General features: G+C 33.9%; 2 protein-coding genes across 5 annotated transcripts; both read right to left on the bottom strand.

Moving 5' to 3' along the window:
• Window positions 1-2038: 2038 nt before the first annotated feature.
• Window positions 2039-12087, bottom strand: LOC108036015 (43 kDa receptor-associated protein of the synapse homolog). Of its 2 annotated transcripts, none has more exons than XM_017111935.3 (11): window positions 11968-12087; window positions 10749-10822; window positions 10597-10679; window positions 6433-6602; window positions 6261-6379; window positions 5886-5951; window positions 4634-5108; window positions 4470-4568; window positions 3889-4080; window positions 3123-3322; window positions 2039-2912 (listed from the first exon to the last, which is right to left on the bottom strand). In XM_017111935.3, the coding sequence occupies exons 2-11, from the start codon at window positions 10784-10786 to the stop codon at window positions 2534-2536; spliced, it is 1821 nt and encodes a 606-aa protein (XP_016967424.1). In that variant the 5' UTR covers window positions 10787-10822; window positions 11968-12087; the 3' UTR covers window positions 2039-2533. The 2 variants fall into 2 exon arrangements, with proteins under 2 accessions (XP_016967424.1, XP_016967423.1); XM_017111934.3 differs by having other exon boundaries at window positions 11838-12086.
• A 1281-nt stretch (window positions 12088-13368) lies between these two features.
• On the bottom strand, window positions 13369-23676 carry LOC108036018 (uncharacterized). Of its 3 annotated transcripts, XM_050886865.1 has the most exons (6): window positions 23490-23672; window positions 20833-20852; window positions 19987-20302; window positions 18472-18782; window positions 17775-18401; window positions 13369-16618 (listed from the first exon to the last, which is right to left on the bottom strand). In XM_050886865.1, the coding sequence occupies exons 3-6, from the start codon at window positions 20124-20126 to the stop codon at window positions 16302-16304; spliced, it is 1395 nt and encodes a 464-aa protein (XP_050742822.1). In that variant the 5' UTR covers window positions 20127-20302; window positions 20833-20852; window positions 23490-23672; the 3' UTR covers window positions 13369-16301. The 3 variants fall into 3 exon arrangements, with proteins under 3 accessions (XP_050742822.1, XP_016967432.1, XP_016967433.1); XM_017111943.3 differs by having other exon boundaries at window positions 19987-20852; window positions 23490-23676; XM_017111944.3 differs by having other exon boundaries at window positions 19987-20852; window positions 23597-23671.
• Between the last annotated feature and the right edge of the window lie 569 nt (window positions 23677-24245).

The raw sequence follows: 24245 nt of genomic DNA, 5'->3' as shown, positions 1-24245 counted from the left end.
GAAAACACACTTCATTGGGTTACGGCTTATAAAGGGAAATATAGTTTTTTTTTCGATTTTTGAAGGATTTTTTTCCTTATAAATCGGCTGAAGAATATTAAAAGATGAATTGAGCTAGCTTGTTTTCCGTGTTCTTAGTTTTATTAAAGCTATTAATTGGTAGTAGTTATAATGATTTCTTATATGTATCACTGGGGCAGCAGTACTTTTCAAGGATTCCAACAATAAGCTGGTTTTATTTGTGAAGAAAAACAACTAAATGAACCGTGAAAAAAGAAGGGTTCTTAGAACCTAGATATGCTTTTTTACAATCTGTCGATTTAGTGCAATCGCGCTCATAGAAAATTTCAATAATTTCCGGTTTCGTGCTTATATCGATCGCAGCCAGTTAAACTTTTAATATATTAAATGAAAGCAACTTTTAACTCTTAACTTAAAAAAAATGCAATTGGCCTTAGGCCAATGGATAAGGTGTTTTTGGTACAGCAGATATGTGTATGTATGTAGATATATTAGATTGAATACAATTTATAATATGTAAATGGAAGAACCCAATCATAACATAAATGATAAAGTTAAAGTAACTGTATCTAGTCAAATTTATATAATAAAAAAAATTAATTTACCCAGCCTGTGCAAATATTATAATGTAGCATTATTTATGTCACTATCACATTATAGCATACTCATCCGCATTTGAAAATATTAAAATGTACCTTTGTATTAATCTTACAAAAAAAAAAAAACAAAATAACGGCCAAATATTATTTTTTATGTGAATATATCGGAAGGAAGCGACTCAAAATCGTGAATATTAATACATTATAAATCGGATTATTAAAATAAGAAACTGTAAATAAAATATTTATTCAAATAACCCTTCCAGTTAAGTTTGAAGATATCCAATAAAAACCCGCTTACTAAATGGAAAAACCACAAATTTTGATTCACACTTAAGCAATTTCAAATGTTTTAACAATACTCAAAAGTCATTAAAGCCGGCACTATGTTGATATCTGTAGGATATATTACAATAAGAATACGCCTCTCGAAGTATGCTAGTCAATTTAGATTAAATAAAAGTCAGAAACCTTCTACGAATGAGAGGTAGACATGTTTAGGCACATTCATAAATTAAGTATTTATGTAAAAATCAAGCAATGCAATAATAAATTAATGGCAAACTTAACTTGAATTTTTCTTTATCTGTATATGTCAAATCCCGATTTTTCTAGACAGATTCCCGGTTTCCCTCAACATACAAATTCGGTAACAACAGTTTTTAGATAACAATGTCTATTAGAAGTTGATGAATTTTTGATGCATAACAGCCTAAGACAATACCATGTCAATTGTGTCCGTTACGCCTAGGGCAAAGGGTATGTTAGAATCGTCTGAAGGTGTGTAAAATATATGTATATTTTTCCGAGTCGATCTAGCCATGTCCGACCGTATGTCCGTGGAAACGCTGAGATCTCGGATAATATAAGAGCTGTAATTTATGGATAAAGAATGCAGTTCTTGGGATTCTTGTGCTACGTAAGGTGCCTCTTCGAAATTGAAAACTGAGCAAGAAACTGTAGCGCTACTCTTGTTTTAAATTTATGTTTCGGAGTAGGCTAGTTTATGCTTATGAATATTATTAGCTACTGATAAGAAGAAAGGTGGAGTGTTGGCAGGTTCATAAATATGACATAATTATCACGTCCAATGCTTCGTTTTAGTCTCCGTCACTTCCGTTTTTAATTGACGATCTGTCGCTTTAGAGAGCAAATGGATTGGATCTGGTGCTGGTTGCAGGACATATCATATCGAATATATTTTCAATTGTCCCTTGATTGCATTTGACTTCGGCTTTACTCTTTGTCAGACCCAAACTAAGTTTAAGCTTGAGCGTAACTTATTTGAAACCTTGTGACGATTTCGGAAATAAAATTGATTAAGTTTATCATAAAGCCCTCAAAAGTACAAATATAAAAGAGACATTACTTTCTATTTTCAGTATCCATCATCTAGACTGAATAAAACAAAATTATAATATTGACAAGAATTAATTTCTTTATTAGTGGGAGCTCCAGTTTTTAACAATATGTGTTAGTAACACATAGTAATGATTTATTTCAGCTTATATATGTTTTCTGTGTGCACATACATACATATATAAGAACAATCTAATTGTACCTGCAAATACTTTTATCTTAAAACATGAACAATACACAAGACGTTTTCGAGTATTAGCTAAGGTAAGGTACTTTGTTTAAGAATTAAGGATTTAAGCGTAACCCGTAGTGAAAATGCTGGCTTTCTCAGTTGTTCATAGTGGGCTTAGATTGGTAGTAACTAAAATCGCTGTTAACTTTTGTGTGCATTTTAAATGCAATTTTCTATAATACGAAAGAAAAACTATCTATAATAACGAGCGATAAAATCACGATCCTGATATTTAATTTTGGCTTCGTCGTGGTCGACGTCGGCTTGTTCCTTCAAAGGATCCAGGAGAATGCATTCTCTAAAACAAGTTCTAGTGTTTACTTCACACAGAGGAAGTAACATTTTGACCGCTGTCGATCGTCAGGCTAGATGCGCGCATACTTAACGAAGTCAAGGATAAGTTGCTGTGGTACATAACTTTGGGAGACAACAAAGAGCAGTTCTCGTTATCCGGTGCCGGTTTGTTGGCGTGGGAAAACGCGGCCGAGGGTAGGAGGATGTCGGAGCCTATTCCCAGGAGACCATCGACTGAGAGAGCGTTGGCGTTGAGGGTAACCGTGACGGCGCTGCCTCCGTCGGTACTTTCACTCTCTACCGGTATGGAGCCGCAAAGATGTGTGCGTGAACTCACCATCTTATTACAGGCGGGGCATGATCGCGGTGTACTTTTGTCCCGACGTCGTAATATTTCGTAAGCACACCTGCAAAACAACACATGCAATGTATAAGAACAAACACTTAAAGACTGTATTTTAATTATTTGTTTGATTTTAAAATGGAAAAGTCTGACTTTATTGTACGAGTTCCACTAATATTTCGGGTTGGTCGAAATTAAAAAAATTGCACTTGCGCTCACATTGGCAAAAACGTGAAAGAGGCTGCAGTGATATATAAAAAAAATTGGGACTTACCTTGCATGAAGAATATGTGCACATGGCAAAGCTTCCAAATTTTCTGGCCGAAGACCGAACAACTCCCCACACGCTCCGCAGTTCAAGCCAAGCGCAGCGTCCGTTTGGTTTGCCAAACGAAAATGAGTATTGTATTGATCCTCGTCCCCCAAAGCGCGGTAGATCAAAGCCAAGCGACAACGGATCTTACGAACCAGAAACTATAATATTAAAAACAAGTAACTACATTTACACTTTCAATTAATATAATGAATAAGGGGGAACTAAGGAAGTATATTTTTGAGGACAATATATATGTCAAGGTCTGACGTTTTGGAAATTTTTTTGGTAGATAATGAAGTGCGATTCTCTATGTGAAATAAATACCAAAAAATATACCACTTCCATGATTAATCCTAACATTTTAATTCCTAAGCTTAGAAATAATGTTTTTTAATTAGTTTTGAATTTAATGTTATCAAAATCGGACGACTATATCCTCCAGCTGTCATAGGAACGATCGGAATATTGGTGGGAAAATAATATGAAACAAATTATAGCTTCGTTGTTTTTTGACATTATTCTCTTGCGAATATAGTATAATTTTTTATATTTTTCAGAATTTCGAATTTAAAATATATATTTTTGTTTCGTCTAAAATAGTTTTTTATTTTCCAAGAGAACTATTTTCTATTTTTTCGATGCCAGGGGGACACGCATAAAAATGAAATAGGAGGTGAGCTAAACATAAGCTTATTCTTAGTTCTTTACTAAGTTGTGCTATTACCTTTGCGCCAATTGAGCTAGCAACTTCCAGAAGCCGAGTGTTAAACTCCAACGGTCTGCAGTTGCAGATTTTGTTTTGAAGACGTAGTGTTTCCAGGCAACGGGCAGCTCCGTCCATAGCCTCCATTTGAGCCATGCGGTCCCCCAAACTGGCTGACGTACCCATAGCTTGTTCGTATTGCCGGAACGCACGCTAAGAATAATTGTATGTAGTTGAAATGCTTTATTTACACTACTATGCTTTTTATGTTAATGTAAAACTTTGTTTTTTAACGCAAGTTTTTTAAGCCAAAAGATAAGGAATCTCAAGAGCTATACACTTAAAGCTAAAAAAAAACTTTAGAATCGTCTTTAAAAATCAAAAAGGTGCAACAAATCAAAAAAACAGTATTTAAAGGGTTATATTTATATTTATAAAACTATATGCCGTTAGAAAGGCATTTTGAAGTACATTATACGATGTCTTATATGCCTATTCTTCAAGTTTTTTACCGTTTCTAGACTGAAAAGGAAAACCTTCATAATAGATAATCAGTACATATACATCGCTGAATTCGACCCTGCTCTTAGTACCATACTTACGTCCATATCCATTTTCTTCCGGTAAATGTCACCCATAACGCGAATACTTCGCGTGTATGTGGCCTGATCTCCAGATATAAGGGACAGCTTTGTGGCTTCCTTAAACAGAATAACGATTAAGGGTGAGCGTATGCATGTTGAAGAAAAAAAAATAAAAACACTACCTTGCAATAATCCTGTGCATCTCCGAGCTCGCCCTTCTTTCGCAGAGATGCAGCCATTCGCAATAACGCGGCTCTATGGTGGCATGAGTTAAGGTCACCCAGCTGTAAGGAACGAGATAAATCGTACGCCTTAGAAGCATAAGATGCGCTTTTATCGTTATCCTGGAGCCGTCCAAAAAGCTCAGACAGTGCGACATACACTTGTAACTCTAGAGACGGATCTCCAACGGCTGTAGCTATCTTGTAGGCTCCCTGCAAGCCCTCCAATGCCCTGGTGAATCCACCCATTTCAAGATACACTCGTGCAACCGTCAAATGGACAAGTCCACTTCGGCATTTAGTGCCGCACTCATTGTAAAGTGAGTGCCTAGCATAGCTCAGTGATCGCTCCAGGCCTCCCAAACAAGCGTGAGCTCTGCTGAGGTTTAGGTACGTCTCAGCACGCATATTTGGCGAATCCAGTTCTTCTGAAATTCTATAGAAGACCAATTTACAAATGAAAAGCCTTTTCTTGAAATAAATCAATCAGATACTAATATAACTATTAATAGTTCTTTATTCTCTTAAGGGGTCGTCCCGTGTTAAGGTAAAAAAAATCTAATTTTTTTTGAACTGCATAAATTATAACTAAAACTTTTGTGAAGTACGTGGTTAAAAGGATTTTTCCACATTTTTCGACACGATGTCGTTACAAAGTTATAGTGCTGAGAAGGAATGCGTTCCGACGCTGGCGCAAGTCATACATACATTTTTAAACGCGTTTTTATCGAAACCACTTTTTTATCTGGCTTAAAATATCTAAAAAAAAAAAACACTTGATCGATTCCCTTGAAATAGGACGTGATCAGCCCGTGTTTGGCAATGCCCGTGAGTAAAATAGTTGGAAAAGGTCACGTCGTTTTTTTATTCACCACAAAATGGAGCAAAAAAATGAGTTTTTTTAGAATTTTAGTTTCAGAGTCGTGTAAAATACTTTATTTTTCAATATTCTTCAAATCTTTTATTACGGGTCATAGCCATTGACAGATTAAAGTGATTTTCAATTTTTTCAAATCAGTTCAGCTTCTACTTTTTATTATTTGTACTCAAAAAATTCATAAATGTGTACATAAACATAACACAAATATATGGTGAAAATTTCGGTTTCAACACGGGACGACCCACTTAACGAAAACTAGTATTTCGGTCATTATTAAGAAACTTTTTTATAAATGCCGCAGTGAATATTGTATAGGAGGTTTATTGAGCTTACCCAAGCTGCTGGTGGCCAAATTCAATAGCTTCACGAAATTTGCCCCAGTCCATGTGGGCCTGGTACCTGTGTATAGTAGGTGTAAATAAATAGATGTTTAGCTACTATTTCAAAGTAGTTGTGAGTAGATCATGTCTTTTTAGAATATGTAGTGAACTTTTAAAAGTGACGGGGATCTTAGAATTACAAATGAAGTATTATTTGTTGAATTAAGAGCGGTCGGATGTCTAATTAATTTATTTCCTCATCTTTAACCGTTCATATTTGTTTTCGACATGATTGTGTTAGGGAATGTTAGGATTCTTAAATTGTACAAGCATTCCCCTCCGAGATTTATTAGTATTGGCATTCAATTTTTTTTGAATTTTTTCATACAAGTATCCTAGTAGCTGGAAGCAGTCCTCTGGCTGACAGGTTCCTTTAAGGGCACTACGCCAAGTACGCACGGCCTCTGTTTGGTTGTTTTGCTCATATAAACGTCTTCCTCGCTCAATCTGATGAAGAATGAAAATTAAAATTCCAATATGTTCATGTATTGATGCCCTACCTTGCGTTTTGCTATGTACTGCTTGAGGCTTTGTTGGCAGAACAAAAAGCAACTGATTACAGAACCTGACCGTAAAACACCCTGACCAGCCCAGAGGGAACGGGATCCCACGTCAGGACTGGACCCATATCCGGCCAGTCGGGAAAAACTTTCATCTAATTGACAAAGGTCTGCAAAATATTAAATCAATTTCAAAATAATCGCTGAGGTCTTAAAAATCTGTCAAAAATTTGGGAAATGTTCCATTTATTCGTTTTAGTTCTTGTTAAAGAAACTTTCTTGTAGAGAGTTATAATTTAAAATGTTGTTTCTGGTAATGCTTTCTTGGCATTTTTGCTTCAGACTGTGCCGCACCCATTTTATTATATTAATTTATCCATAACAATCAATTGAAAGTTTCGCGAAAGTTTCTGTCGCCCACTTGTTAAATAGTTATTTTGGTGTGCCTTTTGCTCCCGTTAAATGGGTATACCAGATCGTGGTTTCCGACCCTGTAAGTATATATATTCTTAACCAGGGTCACTAGCCGAGTGGTTCTAGCCGAGGGGTCCGTCTGTATGTCCGTATAAACGCTAAAATCTCGGAATTTATAAAAGGTATTTGGGATTTGGTATAAAGATTCTTGATGTTCTGGGACCGCGCATATCTATTTCAGCTGGGTGATACGCCCCCTCTAACGCCCACATGCCAACTATGATTATAAAAAAGTGAAAATGCAATTTTTTTTCATTACCAATATTTATCTTTATGCTGAAATCTGAATATCCTTCCATCCAAGTTATACATTTTTGACTATCGACACATTTTTCTAGATTTTAAAAAAGCGAAAATGCAATTCTTTTTGAATTTTTTTTTTTTGAAATCTGAACATCCTTCCTCAAAGTTATACTTTTTTGACTATCGAGCTAATGTTGAGATTGGGGATGCAGAAATGTTTTGGCAATGAAGTTTATTTCAGCAGCGTGCCACGCCCACTTTAAGGACATAACGTTAAAAACTATCTAGCGGACAGATTTTATATATTTTTTAAAAGTGTAAAGTATTTTGTTTTGAATATAAATAACCATATACTTGCATACAATTGTTCAAATCGGACTGATTACTTTAAGTGCCGTGGTATGCAATCTTGGAATCAGTTGCTTTGCTATTTCCCTCCCACTTCCTTTACCTGAGTAACGTTTACATAACAGTTCAGAAACTCGGGTACAGCCCTCCATCTAAAAATTGTATGAAATCGCAAAAGCATTTATGCTAAGACCCTAAAGCTCTTGGATATATGTATATCCTGATCAAGAATAAGCATATTTTATATAAAACGGAGCTAAAACCATTTGATCACTTTTTTGCCAAAAGCCATTTTTTTAAAGTGTTTTTGCTACTCAGAATTTATTAGGACAACTTCAATCTTGAATGTTACTAACAACAAACTTTAACGGTGCGCAGCACTCTTAAGTTATCAGCTGTGAAAGACTATTTTTATTTCAACGAGTTGGCAGCTCTGGTACATCACCTATTATTTTAATACCCTTGCAGAGGGTATAATGATTTCAGTCAGAAGTTTCCAACGCAGTGAAAGAAACGTTTTCGACCCCATAAAGTATATATATTCTTGATCACCGAGACGAGTCGATATAGCCATGTCCGTTGGTCCGTCCAATTCAACGCAAGGTAGTCTCTCAGTTTTTAAGATATCGGACTAAACGTTTGCCAAAAGTCTTCTTTCTTTTACAGGTAGTATATAAGTAGTAACCAGCCGGATCGAACAACTATATATTATAGCTCTCATAGGAATATTTGTAAAAAAAATTGTTTACAAAATTATATCTTTAGTGCTATTTAACGTATAACCTTATACGCTTGGATATAATATTTTTTAATTTATTCCAATGTTAATTTGATCAAAATCGGACGACATAAAAACGACATGAAAATTAGAGTGTACATAATATGAAAAAATTATATCTTTTGTGTTTTTAACTTATATATAAATTATTTTCTTATTTACTGTTTTTTAGGTATTTAAAAAAAATGTTATTTAATTAACGACGGGACCACGACCTTTTTATACCCTTGCAGAGGATATAATGGTTTTAGTCAGAAGTTTGCAACGCAGTGAAGGAGACGTTTCCTATCCCATAAAGTATATGTATTCTTGATCAGCGTCACAAGACGAGTCGATCTACCCATGTCCGTCTGTCCGTCCGTTTCTACGCAAACTAGTCTCTCAGTTTTAAAGCTATCGGGCTGAATCTTTCCCAAAACTCTTCTTTCTATTGCAGGTCGGAACCAGCCATAGGAACTATCGGGGAAAAAATTCTAAAAAAAATTATATCTTCGGTGTTTTTTAACATATAACCTTCTAAGCTTGGAAATAACATTTTTAAATTCTAATTTCAGAATTACCACCAATTTTCCGATCGTTCGTATGGCAGCTATATAATATAGTTGTACGATTTTGATAAAATTTAATTCAAAATTTAAAACCAATCAAAAAATGTTATTTTCGAGCGTAGCAGGTTATATGTTAAAAATAATAATAATCTCCGCCATCCACAAGATTTTGCCGTCCTCTGAAAATTTCATATATTAAAGAATTAACATCTCTCATAATAAACGAAAAAGAAAACTTAGGCACTCAAATTAAAAATCTGAATGTTTACATGCACTCTTATAAGAACAGCGAAATATCAGTGAAATTTGCTGGTCACCTAATCCTAATCGACGGCAAGGTTTAAAATATATTAACGGGAACGAAATCTTGTCAGTCATGTCCAATGTGTGGAGCAAAACCAACTCAATGATTTCTATTCCAAAACATTTGATATGAAGCCAAATACGGATCAATATGGAATAATCCCCCTTCATGCGTGGATACGTTGCTTTTAATTTTTACTTAAATTATCATATAGAATCGAGCTAAAAAAAAAAGGCATGTCAAAGTTATGGACAAACACAAACAGCAAATTCAAAATTCTTTTTGGAAAGATATGGGACTTCATGTAGACAAGCCGAGGCAAAATGGTATGGGCAACGGTAATGACGGAAACGAGAAGAGCATTCTCTGATTCAAAACAATTGTCTTCGATTTTAGGAGTAGACCACCATTTGATTCATCGCCTTTACATAATTTTGATTGCTATAAATTGTAATTATCCCATAAATTCTGAAAAATTCCAATTTTGTTTTGAAACTTTCACCACATACATGTCGAGCTATCCTTGGTACCCCATGTCTCCGACTGTACACAAAATGTTAGTACACGGATATAAAATCATACAAGGATCAATCGTTCCAGTTGGCTCTTTGGGAAGAGGTGCATCGGGTGCAAGGCATAAATTATTTAAAGCTGACAGAAAGCATCACGGAAGAAAATCTAGCCGCATTGACAATATGTCTGATATGTTTCACAGGGCTATGGATTCGTCCGACCCTTTACTCTCTAATCTCCGCATCACCCAAGGACAAAACAAAAAAAGCGTCTTCCAGCAGAGGTTATCTATCTTTTTGAGGAGCCAATAATGAATGAAAAGGACAAAGATACCTTCGTAAGCTCGTCCGAAGATAAATCCGATTACGATAATGAAAGTGATTGTTTGGAAATACATTTAGAGGAAGAGGAATCTGATTAAACTGTACATTAATTATAATGGGGGGTGGATGAAGGCAATGGTCCGATTCAAAAAGCAACAAAATCCGAAATTACCCATTAATCTTAATATTATATAAAAAAAATTTCAAGTTTTTTTCTTTAAAACTAGAGTTTATGCCAAAAAAATCGACTTCTTTCCCATAGTGCTATGGGAGCTATAAGATATAGTTGTCCGATCCGGCTGGTTCCTACTTATATACTACCTGCGATAAAAAGAAGACTTTTGGAAAAGTTTCAGCCCGAAACGGACAGACAGACGGACAAACGGACATGACTAGATCGACTCGTCTAGTGACGCTGATCCCGAATGTATATACTTTATGGGGTCGGAAACGTCTCCTTCACTGCGTTGCAAACTTCTCACTGAAATTATTATACCCTCTGCAAAAGTATAAAAACGCACCTTAGAAAAAAAGAACTATCCCACAATATTGGGCCCGAGAAATTTCAATTCAATTTAAAAAATGCGCATTGCCACAGTAAAACAAGCAAGTGTATATAATAGAGTTTCAAACCGTTTGAATTTTCCAACAGGTAACGAGATCCATCAGGTGAAGTTAATAAATGTGTTGCAGACAGATTCTGGCTAGGTGGGATGCTAAAAGTAAAAATAGGTTTCAATAAGCACACATATATGTAAGTTTGTAAATGAAATATATTTTAATACCTAAGCAGATCCTTAGAATCAATGCTCTCCCATGACATGACAAGCTTCTTTGCTCCTAACCTATTGGAATAACACTGAAAATAAGATATCATAAATTGTATTTTTCCTATTAAAGAAGTACAATTACACATGTAAAAGGTATTTTATGAAACTGTATTCGAGAAGACACATCACATAAGTTCAAACAATTACATTGTCCAGTTGCTAAACGGAGGTGACTTTGGTTTTCGGATAAAGTAGAGCTTCTTGATTTAAACTCACTCAAAAAGGTTCTAGTGAAGAAACGTTTTTAGGTTGTTTTTGGGCGCCAAGTGCTTATAAACCGATTTCGGTATCAAAGAGGCACTCTTCAACTTTTGTAAACACATTACATAGTTACAGTCACCAATATTTATGCTAGGCAAAGCTGGTAAAATTCATAAGCCACAGCCATAAGTTTCGCTTTTAAAATTGTAATTGTAATTTTTCATTTTCCTAAAATTCTCTGACAGCGAACGTACGGTAAACAAGGAAGAACGCTATAGTCGAATGCCTCTACTTGTAGATTGAAGCACTACCGTGCTATGCGATACGCTTTAAAATATATGCGATACGCTAAAAAATGCACACTTTTAATTTTTTTAAAAGCCAGTCGCCACATCAGTAAAAACTTCGATTTAAGTAGAAAAATTGTGTTCTTTAAAACTTCTGCAAGAAAGTTCTAAAGAAATTGCGTATTCACAATTTTTGGAGTAAGGCTCTTGTTTTTGATTTGAAAAAATCAATGTACATTGATTTGCATGTACAAGTACTTTATTTATTAGTTTTTAAATAAAAAAAAGAAGCACGAAAGAAAGAATACGAAAATCCATTTGTTCGTAGTCCATAGATAAGAGTGCATTGTTAACAAATGTGCAACCAGTGCTGTTTAAATAAAAAACCTTTCAATGATTTGCAGTACTTATATACAGGTCAAACCTACAATCTTTTCTCAAATAAAAAGAATGTGAAAATATCCAAACCACTGACTGCTATCCTTATTTTTAGATATTTTAACATACATATGCTTTCATGCCCAGTAAACTCAAATTTTGACGTCATTCGTTGTACCTTGAACCAGCTTAAAATCCTTCTCGTACACAGGAGTTATATGATTGACCTTCTTGAATATCTGTCTGTCATAGAAATTTTCTGGACCACTTGAAACTCATTTGTATATATTACCGAAAACATCATTTACCGATAAAACATTTCACCGAATTTTGACTATTAGCTTTACAGCTTCACATCTCCGTAGAATCCATAAGAAAAATCTCTTAATTATGTATGTGTACTTTTAGCACTCAAGAACATATACTAGTCCAAGTTGGAAGAAGTCTGATTGGTGGTGGGTTTTTTTGGTATTGCAGGAGGCTGCGCGGTAATGCCTTGAGAAAGTGATTTTTGTTTTAGGAGCTTCATTGGAACCAGTTCCAACTAGGTGCTTGCTGGCGCTCAGTAACAATTACGCGACAGTTTAAATGTTCATAAGGTCATTTCAATGAAGATAGTTTTTTATGCCGACGATTGTAAATCCTTGCAGCTGATACTATTCATGTAATTTTAATTATATAACATAGTTTGCAAGTTGGGACAGTCAAGTTTCTCCAATATCCTCCAATACAGCATTATTACACAGAAAAAAGTTGAGTGAAATTAGAGTGAAAATGTCAAATTTTTTATAATTTTTTTTTTTTCTAAACTATAAGAATTATCTTTTTTGCCCCTAAACAGTATCATTTTAACGACAGCTGTGGTTGCTTTGATACCGATAAAAACTTTTTCGATTTTTCTAGTTCAAACTTAAGGAACCGCGCGATAGAAAATTTGGTTAGGTGTCCGTCCCTGTTGCGAAAGGTCCTCAGTGATTTTAGAAGTCAGGTCCTGTCATTACTGACTGTCACTTTTATGGTAAAAAGTGAAGGATCCTATAAAATTTTTATATTCTTGATCTGCATCACCAACCACGTTAGGCCCTAAATAAGTAACTTAAATATTTTATTCAGTGTAAACATTAATAATATACAACATAGCGTTCATTCCAATTGGCTGTTTGCGAGATTTTTTCTTTAAAATAAAATTAAAGTCGACTATTATAAGTATATTTCCATGTCTACCCAAACTCTTCAAGAATGTGTAGCCAAAATTTCAGAAGTAAATTCAAAATGTTTTTTAAGTTACAGAAGAAATGGTAAGCAAGAGTCGAGCAGGTATACAAGCGGCCGGAAAACTTTGACGGGGATTTCTGTTTTTCATTTCTACGATTTTACCGAATTGATGGGAAATGCTTGCACCAGGCATAATATGACATATATCTAGTTTAAAAAAATTTAGAATACAGTTAAAATATATAACAATAAAACCTTAAAGTTTCGTTTTATTCGAATATTTTTTACTTCCCAAAAAAATCCTCGAAGTTTCCACCCTTAAGTTGCAGTTGTATTATATCATAATATTAAAAAAACGGAATTAATAATAATTGTGTACTGCCAGTAAAGCTAATGGAAACATATTTTAAAAATCCTACAATTGTAATCCAAATACTTACCTAAGTAAAAATAAAAGTTTACAGGTTTAAAGTCCTCGAATGAATTCAGTATAGTTAAAATTAAATGTAAATTCAAAATTCTTTTATTTTCATTAATACACTTTATCATCTTCATGCCACATCTCCATTATTACTTGCTGCTTGGCTATCCGTTATACTCATACAAAGATTTTGTCATATGCACTTGCTTATGTTACTTCTTAGACAGTATAAGTAGATAAATATGCTGAGCTAATATTAAAAACTACATTATACTCTTCTCTGTGTAACATAGAAAATGCATAGTAGCATGAATTCAATCATATCAAATAATATACATTGATCGATCGGTCTTTTATGGTTTTAAGCAATATGTTTACAGTTATTTTGTGCATCGTCATTGTATTCTAAAATATAAAATGAGAGTTGAAAAGTAATGCTCTTTGCAGACGATTAAGCGCCGTCAAACTCTGTATTTCAATGTTTTAATTTTTAGAAGTCAAACATTTTAAATAAAAACGTTCAGTTATAAGTAAGAAATTTTAAACTAAATTATCATGAATACATTAAAACATTTCTTGCGCATAGACCGTTTACAAAAAAAATCAGAGTGCACTTTTAAAAAAAATTTTTAAGGTAACTATCAGAGAAAGTTTGTTGATAATGGAAACATACTGTATGCCTTTATCATTATGTGTTTTGCGTGGAAAAGAAAGCATTGTTCAGGACGAGGATGACTGTAGGTGAATTATGGTGAACTTAGTAGACATTTGCTACTCTGTTTGCTGTCGCAGACATCGCGGCCGAATGCTATCAGAATTGTGAGCTGCTCATATATAAAACTGTATGTATGTTATGTGTGCTGTATGAATATGTGTTATCCTAGCGATTCATTATGTTATTTTGACTTTTGTCTTATTATGTAGTTAGTTACGGTTCTATTGTATGAATCTATGTATGTTGGTATGTAGTATGTAATGTTGCTTGTAAGTATGATATTAAGTAATTGATTAAGTAACAGTACGGTCCGTATTCATTATCCTGTCAAAGTTAAAACAGCTTGTAAAGTTATAAAATATAAAAAATGCTTTGTATCTTTATAAGCAATCAACACATTGACAGAAAGTCAGGCCTAAGTAGAGCGATGCATATTTTTAAGGTATTTACTCATAGAACGGGACTGAATCTAGGTTTCGGCTTATACCTTTGGATCGTAATAAATTCGGTTTAGTGTTCAGGTTTGCTGTGGCAGTACAAGAATACAATTCACCCAGAGCTCAAAGTGTCTGGAAATTGAAAGATTTGTAATTGTTTAAGGCTGAATTGCACAAGTAAATGTTAAATAACGCCAATCATGAGAAAATTGAAAGCTTACACTAAACACAATTTTTTAGTTTAGTCGCAGAGAAATCAAAATTTTAGATTACGCTCCTACGATGAAATACTGGATGAAGTCTGTTTACTGTGTCTTCAATTATAATTTGTAAATAGTTAACTCGCTGAGACAAAATTTTTTTTTTCCGACAGCTTCAACACATGTTTATCGGATTAAATTATACCCACGCTTACATAATCACGATATAATATATTAAATTATTCACTATATATAGACTATGTATACAAATTTTAACCTTTTTATTTTCACAAAGGTAGCACAAGTGCCCCAATATATTTTTTATATATTATACGATTTTCAAGTCATCCACTTTTTTAATTTTTCTGTTTTAATTGCAAGTTAATTTATATTAAATTTACAAAGTTTATAACGTTTCACCTAAACATTTCTTGTATATAAGTAATTATGTGTATTTTGCATATATATACATATATATTTTATTAATGTTAAGAATCACTTCTCTATACTGCTTGGTTCATTTACAAAATAAAATGGTATCATTTTAAAAGAAATATCAAATAAAAACAAAACAAAAAAGAACATAAAACTTATAGTTGAGTTCTTTGAATTTCACCTTTACCATATTTAAAATACCTACCACGATTTTAAATATACATCAATGCATACTAAACATACATACATCAGTTTCCTTTGATCTTATACGATTACATTTACATATGCGTAGTCATTTGCCATCTGCATTATACTGTATTTAAATAGCTTATACCTATCTTACTACGTGCTTTTTAATAAGCGATGCTAATAAATTTTTTTAATTTCAGTCGAAGTATTCTTCGTACAGGGTCTTGCACGAGAACTTAATAATATTAAGTATGTGGCTTTTTCCAACATTTTTGGGTTATTAGATTTCCTGTGACAAGGAAAATTGTATTCCACCTAAGCCATTCCGAAGGCATGCAACTCTCTTTGTAAAATATTTTTTCATATTTATGGTCATTTGTTCCAGTGTGTCCCTAGACAAGACAAGAGATTTTCGGAATGATCATTTAAACTGACATTCACTCAGTCATCTATAGCTATAGCTGTAAAGATTTGATAATCGCTTCATCGCTTTATGATTGCTGCAGGTCGGTATACATTACATTCCTTGTATACCCAAATTATTGATTTAAGAAAACCAGGAAACAATCTAAAGGAGGACAGTAGACATAGTGGCTAGGCACTTCATGGCAAAATAGATAGTGCTTTTTATACCTTGGCTTTTGGATTGCATCTGATCTGTTTTGCAATAACATTCCACTATCCTCCTTCTATTCTTATGCGGTATCAGTTATATCAAGACCACTATTTCTAATTGTTAATTTACTTGATATATTTAATTGTTTTACTTATTAAATCTATTTCACCTTTCTCCTTTCTATCTGATCTATTATATTAAATTTTGAGTTAGACTAACTCGATCAATTACAATAATTTCCAAATCAATATCAGTAAGCATATGGACTGATTCTACCAACCTTTCCAAACCACTACTTTTTATCACTGTCAATATACCGTAGTTCAATGAAAAGTGACAAAAGTTAAAGACTGTGGAATTGTTAAAACATAAATGCTGAGTAGGGCCATACAAAAGCTGATGTTCATTTAAAATTTACTGGTCAAACAAGCCATAGTTACATCCTGGAGGCAATTCTCTAATTCCAGGTCTATACCGCTGACACGTGGTTTGTAACATGTTTCCCGCTAGGTAGTGGATACCGAGAATCGCGACAATGCTTAATACTAAAGATGAGTTTATCCCATACGCAAACAAACAGCAAGATGGAACTGATGGCATTGGAAAAGATGGCAAGATCCAGTTCCATAAGGCGAGAACGTGTTTTGCTGCTTGTGCTGTGCCTCTATTGTATGTTAGCTCTTCGTTCTTTACAACCTCGTTGGGATGTTTGTTGTAATGGTGGTGGTCATCTGAAAATATTTTTTTGTAATACCTTTATTTTTAATTTTAAGAAAGTAATATCTTTAAAATTCACAAAAATTGTAATTAGAAAGGAAGTTTTTACTTTTACATTCACATGACATTTACATCGTTATTCCTGAGTTTGAATGTTGCTTCATAAGGCTTCAAATTAACAAATATTTTATGTTTACACTCGTTACTCGTAAAAAAAAGGGTACACTAAAGGCGTCAAAGATTATGAAACAGGAAGAAGTAAACGTTTCCGACCCCATTAAATATATATTTGTTAATCAGAATCACTAGCCAAGATTATCTTGCCATGTCCGTCCGTATGAGCGCTGAGATCCATATAAGCTAGAAAATTGGGATTAAGCATGAAGATTCTTCGCTTCCGAGAGATATATTGCACGTCATCTAGCTTCCATTCCTAAAGACTCTAGATGGGGTTTTATTGTAATCAGGATAAGGATAAAATGGTGCTCAATAAGGTGAGTAACGGGTATCTCATAGTCAAGGTCTTCGACTATGGAATTGTCTCTGCACCGGTGGTTGCACCTCAAATACAGTTCTTTTCTAACCGCTACGATTTTTGCCTTTTACTTTTCATAAATTTGCCTAAGTTTCGCTTCGCTTCATTTCGATTCGCAAATTAAAACAAAAATAAAAGGTTAAGATAAAACCGGAGACCGGATGATATTTGTATATACTTGCAGAAGGTATTCTGATTTCAATCAGAATTCGAATTAAATTTAATAAAAATCGGACGACTCTAGCATATAGCTGTCAACGAAACGATCAGAGAACTATAGTCTGTAATGTAACATGCTATTACTAACATTGATTATTTCTTATAACTGCAAGGGTATACAAACATCGGCTAGCCGAAGTTACCTTCCTTTCTTGTTTTATTTGACGAAATCGATATATGTTGCAAAAATAAATCTTAAAAAATAATGTTATGTTATGATAACAGCTGCTGTGTATACATAGCTGCCTTTTCCGTTAATAGTTATGTTAAAAAAACGCACAAACCAATAATCCGTTCGCCTGTAACAACATTTGGGTATATTTAAAAGCTGACAAATGTAAGCATAGTCTAAGCTTCCCAAAGTTACCTCTACTTTCTTCTTCGTAATAATAATCAATACTTTGTAATGTACGTACCATTTCCGTTCGTATTGCTGTTAACATTACCCTTGTGAGGTGGGTAGCTGTGCTGCGTCGGGACATTGTTTATTCTGATCCCAGTTTGAATGTGGTGATGTCCGGGGTAAGCCATATTCATTCCGCCGCGTCCTGGTTGTAGCATATTAATGTTTCCATGACCATGTCCAGGAGTTAAAATAATGCCTCCACCATTAACAACTCCAGGAATAGCGGCGTTGGTACCTGCATTGCTTCCGATTACGTTTGGTTGAAGTGGTATCCGGTTAAACTGATCAGTGTTTGAATTAACAGTAGTTGCTATGCCATTTATGTTAGCATTGCCGTTAATTGGATTGATTGGCATTCCCGCGGACTGATGTCCTCCAGAAATTATGCCTCCATTTATACCAATACTGGTTCCAATAGCAATGTTATTATTGCCTTGGCTATGATCATGACTGTCATCATTAGCTGCTATATTGACATTTATGGCTCCTCCAGTGTCTGCACCTGATATAGATTTGCTTATCGCAGTGGTTTTGTTCTTTTCTTCGGCGGCGCAACAAACTTTGAAAACTACTTTCATGTTGTTTGTGGAGCATCGACCTCCAATACGCCGATATAAATCATCCCTAGATGAAGTTGCTAAGTATAAAGAGATAATCAAGAGTTATTAGTATTTATCTTTGAATAGTAGAAATATAACCGAACTCACAAATGAAGTAATAATCATTTCCAGGTAGGAACTCCAAGCCACCTGGCTGCGGTGTAAATGGCCGGAAAGTTATTGTAAAAAACATTAATTTCTGAGGTTTATCACATATAGCTATTACTCGCGGATCTGCATTTGTTATGCGACATGTTTCATACTCCACTTTAGACACATTGTAAATTATATATTTCTCGGTTTCATTTTCAAAAGTTCCCGGTTCATAAACTGGGCATATTATATGAACCTGGTCAAACTCAAATGCAAGATTGCCTTTATTAACATCGATTATATGATCGGTATTATCAATCCGAAATCTGTGGGTAAGATTAAAAATATTTATAAAAAAAAATATTTCAAAAAATTGAATCGAGTGTCTTAAATATCGTTATTCAGTTAACCTAATAAACTTACTCACTAATAGTCCAATTTGAACAACTTTTGGCGGCTTGGCAGTTGATGACAAATGCAATAATATAAAATGTACACCCACAAAATATTTCTAAGTTGTGTGTCCCACAAACTTATTGGGAAAGTTATTGAAAAACTTAACAAAGTTAATACAACATCCTTGAAACTATTGATGTCACGTGGTACTCTAATTTCTAATCTAATTTTTAAAAATGTTGTATTCAAAATGCTTGGGTTTAGATTTTAACAAAGCGTGCCGAATGTAAAAAATTAAGCAAACGTATTTCTTTAGCAGATCGTAAACATTTTCGTCAAAAAAGTTGATATTAGAAATTTTGTTTGCTGAAGGTGCGATCGTCACTACATGTTTACCTCGTTAAGAGGTGTTTTTGTTTATCTTCAGAAGTTTTTATACCCTTGCAGAGGGTATAATGATTTCATTCAGAAGTTTGCAACGCACTGAAGGAGACGTTTCCGACCCCATAAAGCATTTATATTCTTGATCAGCGTCAGTAGACTAGTCCCTCAGTTTAAAAGCTATCGGGCTGAAACTTTCTCAAAACTTCATCTTTCTATTGCAGGTAGTAAAAAAATTAAAAATATATATATATCTATGGTGTTTTTAACATACAACTTCCTACGTTTGGAAATTAAATTTTTTAGTTAGTTCTAAATTTCGAATTTAATTTGATCAACAGCATCTAACTTTCATAGTAAAGTTCCAAAAATGGGTGGGAAAATAATATGAAACAAATTATATCTTCGGTGTTTTTTTTTTAAATATTATTCTATAATATTGGGAAAATAATTTTTTATATTTTTAAGAATTTTAAATTAAAATTAATAAAAAAAAATTGGACGACTCTAACATATAGCTGTCAAAGAAGCGGTCAGAGAAATAATATTACTAAAGCCATAAACAATTCTTAAAAATTTTCTCATGGTGTTACTAACGTTGATTATTGATAACTGCAAGGGTATACAAACTTTGGCTTGCCGAAGATAAATTCATTTTTATGTTTTTGCCAATATTGTTGCCACTTTTGCATACTCTCCTGGTGCACTTCGTCAAAGTGGACTGCCGTCCAAAATGACATATATTCTACTTACATGCTGTTCGATGTATTCCAATGCATGTAGAACGTTTTGGCGCAACTAGACATGGTTGATAGCAAAACCGTTTCCATACAAATTAAAGTCAGCAGAGTAACAAAAGATGTTGCGCCAAACGTTGGCAATGGAATCATCATTTTGCATCTCACCGCTGGGGTTGGAGAAGCAGAATAGGAGCGGGTTCTGTTTTTAATCCTGCTGTTGCGGTAGCTCTGGTTTTTTGTAATTTGGAAATGCTGCGAAGTCTTTACTCCTATTCCCGAAGAAGTTCCTTTACATTTTTCAACTGTTTCCACTAATGCCGATGATTTCTCTGCGGATGGATATTTATCACTATCATTTGATGAATGTAGCGTGAAAAAGTTTTTTGATGTTTCAAGCTTGCTTTTGCTTTTAGTCTTTCGATGCATAGCTGGTTGTTGATTATTCGTAGTAGCTGGTGCCCGATTTCGAGCTCTAGGAATACCCTCAACATTCGCTGACATATACAGCTCGATGTTTAACGGGCTTCCAGAGTTTAGGTGAATTTTATGATGCTTCTGCTGGTGACGCGTTTTGTAATTTGAGAGGGCTAACAAGAGTGGTTGCTGTGAGTCGTCAAGCTCTTTAGTGGAAGTTAAGCGTTTTTTACATGCCACCATACTGCACCTTTGATTACTATGTTGAATCTGTGACTTTGACCACACAGTAAGGCGTAGCTCTTTAAACTGTTCTTGCATTCCGATACCAATTTTTTTCTTTTTGTTTATATTCTTGATAGCTTGCTAAATGCCCTAATCTGTACAAAAGCTGAGTCATACAAATATGATGAGTAGTTTCAGCTATATCCGTCTGGTCACATACCAGTGTGTGTCTTGCTCCATCTGCAAAAAACAAATAATACATTTAAAAACTTAAAAAAAAAAAATTTGTAACATTCCGAAATTATTACTTATTAATCTTTGTTATATTACACCCCGCTTTCAACTATATGACAAAAACAAAATATTAAACACTTATGTTTTAGACTGACACGGGTCCTAACGTTATCTTTAATCTCTTTTGGATTAGTGTGCCAACTTTCTAAAGTTTCTCCACAGAAAGCTAATAAATTTCAAAATCCTTTGCCTTTATTTTATACGATTTGAATACCCTTACTGAGGGTATAATAATTTCAGTCAGAAGTTTAAAACGAAGTGAAGGAGACGTCTCCAAACCCATAAAGTATATACATTCTGGATCAGCATCACTAGACGAGTCGATCTCGTCTGTCCGTCCGTTTCTACGCAAGCTAGTCCATTAGTTTTAAAGCTATCAGGCTGAAACTTTCCCAAAAGTCTTCTTTCTTTTGCAGGTAGTATATAAGTTGGTGATTTTTTGGTGATTTTTAACATATAAGTTCCTACGCCTGGAATAACATTTTTTAATGCGTTCTGAATTTGGAATTTTATTTATAAAGCCGTCTTAGAAACGATCGAAAAATTGTTGGGAAAAATAATATGAAAATATTAGAGCTTCGGTGTTTTTTTACAGATTACCTTATAATATTGGGAATATTATTTTTTATAATTTAACGAATTTTGATTTAAATTTTATCGAAATTTTATCGAAATCGGACGACTCTGTCAAAAAACGGTCAAAGAAATAAAGAAATAATTTTGTTTTTAGATTCACTGAAGTTAGGAACAATCCTTACAAATTTAACATGGTGTTATTAACGTTGATTATTTCTTATAGCTGCAAGGATATACAAACTTCGGCTTGCCGAAGTTAACTTTGACAAAGTGCCGTATAGTCGAGGATAGCTAGCTCATCAATTGAGGAAGACCCAAATAACATTGATGGCGTTGTGGCAAATTTATCTAAAAGTTTTTGGCCTACATCCTTACAGGATCAAATTTTCCCAAGAAGGGCCTTCAGCTCTTGACCACGGGAATAGTTGCATTGGTCTGAGCAAAAACGTACTTTATCTTTCGAAATAGTCCTCTTTTGGTCTTGCGATTTGACGCCGGTAGATTATTTCCTGTTGGCAGCGTCAAGTCAATGGTGTATGTCAATAAGCCAGGTACTATTGATAAACGTCGTACGAATACCGAACGTGAAATTGCAGCAGTATTGGCATCTTTATGCTTAAAACCGTAGAAAATTGGGTTGTCACACGTTGTATTGTACACGAAATAAGTTTAAATGATTTCTTTTATCGTGCTGATAATGTATTTATAGCAATTTAAATCAGTAAAATAATTTGTTCGTAGATAATATTGTCTAAAAAGTTTGAGCAATTAACTCATTTAATATGTAAACATTTCAGCAGTGGCCCTACTTATGGAGTTCATTAAAACTTAACTTTGATTGAAAATATGAGAAAAGCGCCCTTGTTTTTATAGCAAATCCGGAAATTTTGAAATTCAATTACAAGACATCCATAGCATGTATATTCTTAAGCAATCGTGGTTCATTGAAGATTATTATTTCGCGAATTTCGGGGGTGAGTTCCCTAACCTACTTTGTAAGTACTAATAAAATTTGTAGCGTAAGTTAATATAATTGGGACTTTATTTTAATATTTCTGTACTTAGTTTTTGGTTTCCTAAATATAACGATATGCAAGTGCTTCCTTTCTTGTTTAAAGTGTTTTCAACACAAATACATTTTTTTTTAATAAATATACAATAAATATAGATCCCAGCTTATCTAATTAGGATAAGAATTCAGTGTCAAAAACATTGTTTAGCTCCACTATTGAAATTCAAGAAATAACTCCATTTTTTTCAAAGCAGAGATTCAAACTGGCTGTTTACAGTGCTATCCAAGGCGCCAATAGAAACGGGCAGACGCACATATTGATGTTCGTGATCAACAATATATTTTCTATTAACATAATTGTATTTTATATACTTTATAGGATCGGTAATGTCCCCTTTACTGCGAGCCAATCTTATAACTATTAAATTATTAGGCCTCTGCAAGGATATAACAAGTAAATCGATTTGACCCGATAATGTCGATTTTTCGACGTTCACACAAATGTGAATATCGTAGTATATAATTTAATGATATCCTTTTACTACATTGCGTGGGCTTACATATATATGTATATATATATATAAGGGAATATAACATTTCTAGGGATAAGAATACGTAAGTTATAAATATGTATAATTTAACACCACATCAATATTTTATAGTGGTACATGATAGATTTGTATTAAAAACGTCTATAAATTTTTCCCTTAAAGTGCTAAACTATCACAATGATATACGAATGCATATGTATGTATACACCAAAAGAGACGTTTTCTGTATACATACACAGTGACGACACAGTCCCCAGTGGAGAAGGAATCATCTCTGTATGTATGCATATACAGACATCACCACTTTCGGGCACGCATTCTTTTTGCATTTTTAAACGAATTAGGTTTAAGCTGTTAAAAGATCGATAGCAGGCATACAAATCAGAAACAATAAGTAGCACTGTGTCACATAAAATTTTCAGTTTACACTTTTTAACCAATTACATTTTTCACTTGATGTTTAAATTAGGTCCCAAACAGGTTTGCTTCTGAAGAAAGGTACACGAAAACAACTCATTTTAACGGCAAGTTTATATAATTGGATTACATACAATTATTTTGTATAAATATTGTATTTCTAGAGCTATTTTATTTATAAAAAAACTTGTCTAGAGCTGGAACAAAAATCGATGTTTATTCGATGATACCGATGTTTCAAACAATTTTGTGGTATCGATATTCTTCCCCATACCATCGATTATTATCGTGATTTTCAAAAATAATATACTTTTTGCACAGAACCAACCGAGTGATAACAGCTGATGTGTATATGTACGGCATATACACGAAGAAATGAAAATCTACAATAATAGTCCGATTGCTTCGAGTTATACATAAATCGAAAGGTATACCAAAAACTAAAGAATACCAAGACTATAAAATCAATTGTTGTGGGGGAAAAAGTGGTGAAAGTGTAAAAGTTAAAATTTGGAAAATTTGATCTGTTGTGGCCGGTGGGCATAATTACTTCACGCTATAAACCTTGTTGTATTCTTAAATAAATTACACGTCGAATGACACCTCCTCAACATCGGATGCTCTGTTCAAAAGTAATACGCAAAACAAGATTTTCGGGGTGCTCTCATAATGAAAATGGTATTCTGTTTGTTGGTTGTCAGTTTGAAAATTCTAGACGATGTTAAACTAGCTAGTGTGGCTATAAATAGCTAAATGTTGTATACCTAACTTGTGAAGTACAGA

Source organism: Drosophila biarmipes, chromosome 4 (genome assembly GCF_025231255.1).
Source record: "Drosophila biarmipes strain raj3 chromosome 4, RU_DBia_V1.1, whole genome shotgun sequence".
Lineage (NCBI taxonomy): Eukaryota > Metazoa > Arthropoda > Insecta > Diptera > Drosophilidae > Drosophila > Drosophila biarmipes.
This window is presented reverse-complemented; position numbering and strand designations above follow the sequence as displayed.